This window comes from Nerophis lumbriciformis, linkage group LG34 (assembly GCF_033978685.3).
Source record: "Nerophis lumbriciformis linkage group LG34, RoL_Nlum_v2.1, whole genome shotgun sequence".
Taxonomy (NCBI): Eukaryota; Metazoa; Chordata; class Actinopteri; order Syngnathiformes; family Syngnathidae; genus Nerophis; species Nerophis lumbriciformis.
In genome coordinates, this window is record NC_084581.2 from 3,290,670 (window position 1) to 3,302,500 (window position 11,831).

The 11,831-nt window shown below is 37.8% G+C and overlaps 1 protein-coding gene across 2 annotated transcripts in view; it reads left to right on the forward strand.

Annotated features, from left to right (window-relative positions):
• The first annotated feature begins 456 nt into the window (after positions 1 to 456).
• Positions 457 to 11,831, forward strand: part of senp6a (SUMO specific peptidase 6a) — a 39,414-nt gene continuing 28,039 nt past the window's right edge. For both annotated transcript variants that reach the window (XM_061929918.1, XM_061929920.1), the window contains exons 1-2: positions 457 to 714; positions 7,328 to 7,421. In XM_061929918.1, the coding sequence (XP_061785902.1) occupies positions 684 to 714; positions 7,328 to 7,421 (125 nt within the window). In that variant the 5' untranslated portion in view covers positions 457 to 683. The remainder of the gene's footprint in view (positions 715 to 7,327; positions 7,422 to 11,831) is intronic.

Consider the following 11,831-nt stretch of genomic DNA (forward strand, 5'->3'; position numbering starts at 1 on the left):
TAAACAAACGTAATTCCCAGCCCTTTAAATCTCTCTTTAATATTGGAATACCGGCAGGTTACTTTTGTCCTCAATATTTAACACAATACCCATACCAAGGTCATACCGTGAAAATATTTTTTCGTGAAATTTAGCAAATTATATAATTTCCCAATATAATATAAAAACAATTACGATATAATGTTATTGAAGGTGCAAAAACTAAGTATTGAGCAATGGTTGTACAATATTTATTTACGTTCATCTATTTTCCATGTCATGTCTTATTTTTTAAAACATTTGCACACATTTCCATCTTGTCATTGTAGTTTCTGGGGGTAAAATAAATAATACTATTTTAAGATAAGATAACGAAATGTGTTGGGTGGGAAGTCAAGCGATGTGAATCCTTCCCGGATGCAGTGTACAGGTACATTAAAATCAAGGTATATTGGTCGATTCCTCAAGTAGGTGCAATTCACAGCGCTACTAACTCAAAACACTTTTAATCACACAATGCATCCGATAAAACGACCGGCGGTTTGTTATGGATAATTACAAAATTGAAAATACAAAAACACTTTTATTGTGAAGACAGCACGCTTGACTTCCGCATGTAAAGGGTTATACTTGTAATTTTGTTAACGGATCTAACCTGCTGAAGAGGAGGAACACTATCATCTGAGGACGAACATGGAATAAACATGAACCACAATAGAGGACATTTCTTGGACGGTAAGCGCAGGCTCTGCGGTGTCGAACAGCCCACACTTTGTCGGCTAAGTCCCACTTGCCAAAGACAAAAGGACCAGAATTTGTCCAAAATATAGCTGCAGCTGAGGGGCTAACGTTAGCCCGGCTTGACTGCCTGATAAAGCGTCTTCCTGGCGAATGTTGGCCGCCTGCTCGCTGTGACAGCATCGGGTCTTTCCCGTTCCTTGGGCTTCAGGGATCGAGGGGACCATAAACATGGTCCGGTCCGGTGGACCTGAGACCAAAGTAAGCTCGCAAATGTTAGCTAGAACAGGTCGCGCTGACTAGCTGGCATTTTGCTGTATGCTAGCTGAACCAAGATTGCAGCTAAAGAGGCCTTCTTGCTCGCAACTGCACTTTTAAAAACATATTTTCACTCAACAAACATTTTATCTTAACTGCTTTAGTATTTCTACCAGCCCAGTAATTAGTACGAAACATGCTAGCACACGGTAATGTACAATCATAGTAATGATAAGAAAAAACACTGTAAAAAGTTTGGAAACTATATTTTTCACTCAGTAAAACATTCATTCATGCTCATTCTTTATGTCATACATATACACACCTGTGTGTGTGTTTATATACACTTATGCACATAGACATGTACTTGGAGAAGGACAGTGTGACATGTAACAACAATGTTGATGAAATGACGTGTACCTAATCAAGTAACTGAGTGTAAGCAGGTTGGAAATCAGGTAGACCAGTTAACATTTTGAGGTGTTATTTTAGATCCTCTATTACCGGTAGTTGTGTTTTAGTACTAGGTGAAACTCTTCTTTTAGTTTACTGACAATAACGATGTGTGCACAAATATATATGCATCAAATGTACATGTGTATGTGCATATATATATATATATATATATATATATATATATATATATATATATATATCAGTGACGTGCGGTGAGGTTCATGACTGGTGAGGCACTGACTTCATCACAGTCAGATTTACAAACATATGAACCCTAAAGAGTATCTTATTCACCATTTGATTGGCAGCAGTTAACGGGTTATGTTTAAAAGCTCATACCAGCATTCTTCCCTGCTTGGCACTCAGCATCAAGCGTTGGAATTGGGGGTTAAATCACCAACAATTATTCCCGGGCGCGGCGGCGCTGCTGCCCACTGCTCCCCTCACATCCCAGGGGGTGAGCAAGAGGATGGGTCAAATGCAGAGGACAAATTTCACCACACCTAGTGTGTGTGTGTGTGACAATCATTGGTACTTTAACTTTACACAGACAAACTGTAGCACACAAAAAAGCACATTTAATAAAAAACCGTTATTATGGTCTTACCTTTACTTATAAGTGCGGGAACAGTGGTGTTCGTGTTGGAGGAGTTGTGAATGAATGAAATATGAAATCCGTGCTGCAGTCTGCAGGTGTACCTAATGTTGTGTCCCTGCAGTCGTTCACGGCTCCTCCGGCGCGACCAATGTTGTTTTTGCACTTTTTGGCTTCTTGTTAAGTGACTTTTTTTGGGTGGATTCGGTCTTGCACGTGGAGGGTTTGCGTGTGGGCTTTGGTTGGTGTGGCGATCCCGTCGGGGGTGCAGTCTGCGGCGAAGGTGCATTAACCGGCACCAGGAGGCGGGATTACGCGAGCCTCACACAGTGCGTCTTTGCAGCAGTTTTATGATCGCTCAGCACAAGAAATACGTTACACACATACAGTTGTTGACAAAATACACTGTACATTATATACCTCAGCAACTAAACTATGGAAATGTATAATATAATTCATATAGCAATACGGTCTCACTGCACAGCAGGCCAGCAGTTAGCCGAGTCATTGCGCAATCCATGGTGAGGCACAATTGAGTGACGTGCCTCAACTGGCTGCTGATCACCGCACCGTCTCTTCTCAGTATTTGAACGGCAAATGTGAAAATTCAGCGTTTTTGAATAAAAATAATCTAAAACTGGTGAAGTTAAATGGAAAATAACTTTATAGTATAATCACTGGATACATATAACAATTTAATTTTTTTTTTCTTTCTTTTTACATTTTTTTTCTTTCCATGATGGCAAGTGAGGCCCCGCCTCACCTGCCTCTAGTGACCGCACGTCACTGATATATATATATATATATATATATATATATATATATATATATATATATATATATATATATGCGTGTGTGTGTATATATACGCATCAAATAGGGATGCAACGATTATAGAGTTTGACTGTACGATTATAGTCTAAATACTAAGCACAGTTTCACGATTGCTATGCATTGTTTAATTTAACAACCAAAAATGTGTAAAAAGTTATTTCTTTGAGATTTTATGTTATTTAAATATAATACTAATCAAATAACATTACAATAACAGTACACATAATAAATATAAACAAAGTAATAATACTAAACAATTAAATACATTAATAATTGTATAATCAAAACAAGACTAATAAACTCAAATGTTATTTTCATCAATTGTCATCCGTGCCGATTTATTCATTTTTAATCAATTTTATGTTGTGTTAATACCGGTAACTTGAATTCACATAGTTAGATCCCATGGTATAGTGCTGTTACTTTACAAGCTTCTGATTTTGTTAGTGTTTACAAATATACATGTTGACACAAATATACATGCACCTAATATATACGTTTGCATAATAATATATGCACCCAACATATACGTTTGCACAGTCTCTTTAAGCAGGCTGATGGTAAACTTGCCCACCAAGTGTGTGCGGCCGACTTCCAGTGGGAAAACCTTGACTTTCCACCCGCGTTCCTCTGCATTTGCTGCCAGCTCGGTGTACTTACATCTTCCCAGTGAGCTCTATGACATAAATGGTGTCACATGGGGAGGACCAAAACAGGTTGTTGTGGTAATTCCAGATGGAAAACAGAACGTTTGGTTCTGATCTGCCAGCATCCAGACACGTGCTTTCAATGTTTGCTTTTGTCCAAACTTAAGGTGGTGTTGCACATTCTCTGATGAACCCATTGCAGATGCTGGATTGAGTGGTGGAAGGCATTTATTTTGTCCGTCTGGTCTCCATGGTAGCTGTAGGGCACTGGAGGACATGGTTGTGCCTTGTGCCAGGCTTGTCTAGCAGCCAACCAAAATGTGTTTTAGATTAGCAGAAGGTGAACAGAGGTGGCATGTTGGGTCTTCTCTGTACCATTGTTTGAGTTTAGAGGGAGTGGACAGAACATCTCACCTGGCTCGTAGAATTAAGTTTCAAGAGAAGAAGTTGTGCAAAACTGTCAAAACCAATTTAAACTTATTTTGCTTGATTCGATAATAAATAACCGCCATGTTATTATTTATTTACACACATAAAAATCAACAATGAACATACAATGTAGATAAAACACGTGCAGGAAAAAGTCTTGTAAAGTCATAAGACTTTACAATTATCACAGCAGTAAACATATACATTACATATATACAACAAACTTCCTCATCATAGCTCGCCTGAGACCAACACATTTTTCAACTGTTTTGAAAGGAATAAAATGCAGTTGTAGATTGAAGCGCGGATTGATAGTTGTTTATTCCACAGAGATCATATTGTATAACTGTTTGGGTTCACGCAAAACATGTAAGGTCATTACTGAAATGAATGCATCAAAAACATAAATATACAACAAATATTACCAAATATAATTTATTAGGTTTAGACAGTTTTGTAGGCTTTTAATTATTGAAAGGAATTTTTAAGTGTGTGAATAAACTTGCTCCCATTGTTAAACAAGCAAAATAGTGCAATTAGACCATTGGTACAACAAGCAATAATTGAATAACAAAATGCAGAACAGCATTCAGTCAGTCATTCATTCATCTCAGCAACGGTTGGAACATGTTGACACAAATTAAAACATTGACAGAGCTCAATGTTTTTAACTAGGGGTGTCTTGATCCAATATTGATTCATATATGTAGCGGTCCTATATCATCAAAAAACAAGCTAAATGTCCCTCCACAGTGCAAAGCCAGTTGTAAGTCAACAATTCTCACCTCCATGATAGCCAAGAAACTGTTTCTTACAAGTATCATCCCTGGAGAACAAGGATTAGCTAAACATGCTAAACTACACATTGTAGGAGGATAAGCTAAATGCAGGCGAGAGTTCTTGAACGTAAACAAAGGTGGGCAGATCAATACAAATATCCACAGTAACGATACCAAGTATATTTTCATTATGTGGTTGTTACTACAGTGGTTAGATTGATATTTTTTCTTCTTAAAACATTTTTTGTCAATTTTGTTATGTTTTATTCACTCCTGAAATAAGTCCCTGGACACAGGGGGACTTGAAGGGCAACACCCAAATGATTTAAATGAGACCCAATAGTAGGAAATCATTTAAATATTTAATAGACATCGTTAAATCGCCATCCTGGGTTTGTCTGATTATAATTGTGATCAAAAATGCAATCATTCAATGATCTTGAAAATGTATGTATCAGTATCAGTAATGATATGACCAATACTACACCTGAAATTACTCGGTATCAATCGATGCCCAAATTTGAAATACTGCCCAAAACTAATGTAAAGTATCAAACAACAGAAAAATAAGTGTTTATTAAGTTTAAACATAAGTGTAGATAAAGGGATGTTACAACAGAAGGTAACCAGCTATTAACAGTAAATTGGCAAATAGATTAATAATCCATCCATCCATTTCCTACCTCTTGTCCCTTTCGGGGTCGCGGGGAGTGCTGGAGCCTATCTCAGCTGCACACGGGCGAAAGGCGGTGAACACCCTGACCAGGTTGTAGATTAATAATAGTAGGACAAAATAATATAACTAAAAATTACAAAATGTTGTTACCGCTGATCCATCCATCCATTACCGCTGACACTAGCAGCCAAATTAGAAGCCTTTGTAACATGTTTTAAAATGTATCAATATCATCATGTATATACCAAATAATATATTGTGATAAATCAGGTTATCGCAGGATGCTGCACTGTATATCGCAATATAGATTTTAGGCAATATCGCCCATATGTACACTCCATTTCAATTCAAAGACCGTATAAATCCATTCCAGACGGTTATTAAATCAATATACTTGTGTTTTTCATACCTACCATTGTTCTCTGTTTGACTAATTTCACCTGATAAACAAATAAATATTTAGCATTTCACACTACAAAATGCTAAAAGTATGTATGAGTCCTACTATTGTATCGGATCAATATCGGTATTGGCTAATACGCAAGGTTCTCTAATATTCGGTATTATATCAGAAGTGAAAAAGTTGTATGCCTATTTTTAACACTCAAGTAAAACAAATGCTTGTTGCAAACATTGATTTTACTATTATTATTATACATCACTAGAATTTACATTTTCTGATTCTATCAATTGTGTGTGTCTATTATGTCACTGTGCTACAGGTTTTTGACTGTTTTACCTGTGCTCTTGAACTTTTAGTAAAATTCTAAATAGAGATGTCCGATAATGGCTTTTTTGCCGATATTCCGATATTGTCCAACTCTTAATTACCGATTCCGATATCAACCGATACCGATATATACAGTCGTGGAATTAACACACTATTATGCCTAATTTTGTTGTGATGCCCCGCTGGATGCATTAGATAGATAGATAGATAGATAGATAGATAGATAGTACTTTATTGATTAAACAATGTAACAAAGTTTTCCAAAATAAATCAACTCAAGTTATGGAAAAAAATGCCAACATGGCACTGCCATATTTATTATTGAAGTCACAAAGTGCATTATTTTTTTAACATGCCTCAAAACAGCAGCTTGGAATTTGGGACATGCTCTCCCTGAGAGAGCATGAGGAGATTGAGGTGGGCGGGTCGGGGTTGAGGTGGGGGGGGGGTGTATATTGTAGCGTCCCGGCAGAGTTAGTGCTGCAAGGGGTTCTGGGTATTTGTTCTGTTGTGTTTATGTTGTGTTACAGTGCGGATGTTCTCTCGAAATGTGTTTGTCATTCTTGTTTGGTGTGGGTTCACAGTGTGGCGCATATTTGTAACAGTGTTAAAGTTGTTTATACGGCCACCCTCAGTGTGACCTGTATGGCTGTTGACCAAGTATGAATTGCATTCACTTATGTGAAAAGCCGTAGATATTATGTGATTGGGCCGGCACGCAAAGGCAGTGCCTTTAAGGCACGCGCCCAATATTGTTGTCTGGGTGGAAATCGGGAGAAATTCGGGAAAATGGTTGCCCCGGGAGATTTTCGGGAGGGGTACTGAAATTCGGGAGTCTCCCGGGAAAATCGGGAGGGTTGGCAAGTATGACTAGGAGACGCAACTGCTCTGTACTTCTCCCTACGTCCGTGTACCACTCCGTACAGCGGCGTTTTAAACAGTCATAAATTTTACTTTTTGAAACTGATACCTATAATTTCCGATATTACATTTTAAAGATTTATCGGCAGTCCGATATTATCGGACATCTCTAATTCTAACCAGGTACAGGTACAGGTACATGGGTAACTAAATCAAACATGCAATATGTGTAAAAATGCTTGTATAATGAATTGTTCAATTAACATTAATGAAATTAATGACAGTGTGTGTTTGGGAAAGAAGTAGCTTCTCTGATGGACTGTTCTCTCTTCTATGGACACAAAGCACTGGAAAGATCCGAAGCTCGTCCTGATGGTGGCTACAAGCGCAACGGAAGCTTCTGTCAGTCTGGAGGCAGCGAGGAAGAAGAGAAACACAAGTAAGCACTTCTGTAAGAATCGCCGGGTCGCGAACCTGTCGATCGTGATCTACAAGTCGATCTTTAAGACCCTACTAGTCGATCGCGAAAATAATATAAAAAAACAAAAAACAAATATGACATCAATGACAACCCCACCCAGGAAGTGACCAACATACCCACAATCAGGCAAGCATTTGAACACCTGAACCTGCACGCACGGCTCTGCTTCTCTCTCTTGAAGCCTCTCTTCTCGCAGCTATCAACACTGCGGCCCGACTTCCCAAGCACAGCCGCCTACTACACCTGCTCGTTTCGCAAACGCGCATTTCATGACGTGCTCAAAAATCATTGAGCTGCAACAATGCATTAAGGCTGATTGTTGCAATGCATCTGACGTTTTCTAGCATTCAACATCAAACAACTCTTCCCTTAACCACGAGTTTATGGCCATCATTGCTCGCCTGCGACCGGAACTAAAAAGCCAAACACGAGAGTCTGTGAACATTGCTCCAAAGTACGGATTTTGTGTTAATTTATTGGGAATAAAAAACTAAACATTGACTTATGCAAAGGCAGTAATATATAATAAAACAAGGCGGCGTTTATCCCTTTTTTATCACAGAGGAAAAACCCGCCAGGTGAACAGCTGATTTTACTACTTAAGGTGCTGACGTAAGACAACCATGTGACTCGCGTCCCATATGTGACCACAGGATGAACAAATATAGTACAGTACTACGAATATATATGTATGTGTGTATATATATATATGTATGTATGTATGTATGTATGTATGTATACATGTGTGTGTGTGTGTGTGTATACACTTATATATATATATATGTATATATAAATACATTATATATATATATATATATATATATATATATATATATATATATATATATATATATATATATATATATATATATATATATATATATATATATATATATATATGTGGGCTTTGTACCGAGGATGTCGTTGTGGCTTGTGCAGCCCTTTGAGACACTTGTGATTTAGGGCTATATAAATAAAGATTGATTGATTGATTGATATATATACTAGGGCTGCAACAACTAATCAATTAAAATCGATTATAAAAATAGTTGGCGATTAATTTAGTCATCGATTCGTTGGATCTATGCTATGCGCATGCGCTGAGGCTACGTTTTTATTTTATTTATTTTTGAATTTTTATTTTTTTTAACCTTTATTTATAAACTGCAACATTTACAAACAGCTGAGAAACAATAATCAAAATAATAGGGGTGTAACGGTACGTCTATTTGTATCGAACCGTTTCGGTACGGGGGTTTCGGTTCGGTGCGGAGGTGCACCGAACGAGTTTCCACACGGACATATTAAGTAGCGTACTGCACGTTGTGTAAACAATACTCAAAATGCCGGACATTTGAGGCATTTAAGAAACTCCGCCCTGACAGCTCCGCAAAAGAGGACATGTCCGGTGAAAAGAGAACGTATGGTCAGTCTATCCTAGCCCGTTAGCTGCTAGCAAAAGAGGACATGTCCGGTGAAACCGAGCGACCGGGCTAGGATAGACTGACCATACGTTCACCGGACATGTCCTCTGTTGCGGAGCTGTCAAGGCGGTGTTTCTTAAATTCCTCAAATGTCCGGCATTTTGAGTTAGGGTTGCGTGTACGGTAAGTGTATCTTGTGTTTTTTCTGTTGATTTAATAAAAAAAAAAAAAGAAAGAAAAAAAACGATACCGATAATAAAAAAAACGATACCGATAATTTCCGATATTACATTTTAAAGCATTTATCAGACATCTCTAATATATATATATATATATATATATATATATATATATATATATATATATATATATATATATATATATATATATATATATATATATATATATATATATATAAATACATACATACATACATAAATTTATGTATGTATGCATATGTGTATATATATATATATATATATATACATACATACATACATACATATATTTATGTATGTATGTATGCATATGTGTATATATATACAAACCCCGTTTCCATATGAGTTGGGAAATTGTGTTAGATGTAAATATAAACCGAATACAATGATTTGCAAATCATTTTCAACCCATATTCAGTTGAATATGCTACAAAGACAACATATTTGAAGTTCAAACTGATAAACGTTTTTTTTGCAAATAATCATTAACTTTAGAATTTGATGCCAGCAACACGTGACAAAGAAGTTGGGAAAGGTGGCAATAAATACTGATAAAGTTGAGGAATGCTCATCAAACACTTATTTGGAACATCCCACAGGTGAACAGGCAAATTGGGAGCAGGTGGGTGCCATGATTGGGTATAAAAGTAGATTCCATGAAATGCTCAGTCATTCACAAACAAGGATGGGGCGAGGGTCACCACTTTGTCAACAAATGTGTGAGCAAATTGTTGAACAGTTTAAGAAAAACCTTTCTCAACCAGCTATTGCAAGGAATTTAGGGATTTCACCATCTACGGTCCGTAATATCATCAAAGGGTTCAGAGAATCTGGAGAAATCACTGCACGTAAGCAGCTAAGTCCGTGACCTTCGATCCCTCAGGCTGTACTGCATCAACAAGCGACATCAGTGTGTAAAGGATCTCACCACATGGGCTCAGGAACACTTCAGAAACCCACTGTCAGTAACTACAGTTGGTCGCTACATCTGTAAGTGCAAGTTAAAACTCTCCTATGCAAGGCAAAAAACGTTTATCAACAACACCCAGAAACGCCGTCGGCTTTGCTGGGTCTGAGCTCATCTAAGATGGACTGATACAAAGTGGAAAAGTGTTCTGTGGTCTGACGAGTCCACATTTCAAATTGTTTTTGGAAACTGTGGACGTCGTATCCTCCGGACCAAAGAGGAAAATAACCATCCGGATTGTTATAGGCGTAAAGTTGAAAAGCCAGCATGTGTGATGGTATGGGGGTGTATTAGTGCCCACGACATGGGTAACTTACACATCTGTGAAGGCGCCATTAATGCTGAAAGGTACATACAGGTTTTGGAGCAACATATGTTGCCATCCAAGCAACGTTACCATGGACGCCCCTGCTTATTTCAGCAAGACAATGCCAAGCCACGTGTTACATCAACGTGGCTTCATAGTAAAAGAGTGCGGGTACTAGACTGGCCTGCCTGTGTGGCGCATTATGAAGCCTAAAATACCACAACGGTGACCCCCGGACTGTTGAACAACTTAAGCTGTACATCAAGCAAGAATGGGAAAGAATTCCACCCGAGAAGCTTAAAAAATTTGTCTCCTCAGTTCCCAAACGTTTACTGAGTGTTGTTTAAAGGAAAGGCCATGTAACACAGTGGTGAACATGCCCTTTCCCAACTACTTTGGCACGTGTTGCAGCCATGAAATTCTAAGTTAATTATTATTTGCAAAAAAAAAAATAAAGTTTATGAGTTTGAACATCAAATATCTTGTCTTTGTAGTGCATTTAATTGAATATGGGTTGAAAAGGATTTGCAAATCATTGTATTCCGTTTATATTTACATCTAACACAATTTCCCAACTCATATGGAAACGGGGTTTGTATATATATATATATATATATATATATATATATATATACATACACACATTATATATGGATGGATGGATGGATGTTAAAGTACCAATGATTGTCACACACACACACGAGGTGTGACGAAATGTGTCCTCTGCATTTGACCCATCCCCTTGTTCACTCCCTGGGAGGTGAGGTGAGCAGTGGGCAGCAGCGGTGCCGCGGCCGGGAATCATTTTTGGTGATTTAACCCCCAATTCCAACCCTTGATGCTGAGTGCCAAGCAAGGAGATAATGGGTACCATTTTTAGATATGCGGAGTGCCAAGCAGGGAGGTAATGGGTCTCATTTTGTGAGGTCATGAGTCCCATTTTTATAGTCTTTGGTATGACTTGGCCGGGCGGACACTCTTAATATATATACAGGTAAAAGCCAGTAAATTAGAATATTTTGAAAAACTTGATTTATTTCAGTAATTGCATTCAAAAGGTGTAACTTGTACATTATATTTATTCATTGCACACAGACTGATGCATTCAAATGTTTATTTCATTTAATTTTGATGATTTGAAGTGGCAACAAATGAAAATCCAAAATTCCGTGTGTCACAAAATTAGAATATTACTTAAGGCTAATACAAAAAAGGGATTTTTAGAAATGTTGGCCAACTGAAAAGTATGAAAATGAAAAATATGAGCATGTACAATACTCAATACTTGGTTGGAGCTCCTTTTGCCTCAATTACTGCGTTAATGCGGCGTGGCATGGAGTCGATGAGTTTCTGGCACTGCTCAGGTGTTATGAGAGCCCAGGTTGCTCTGATAGTGGCCTTCAACTCTTCTGCGTTTTTGGGTCTGGCATTCTGCATCTTCCTTTTCACAAT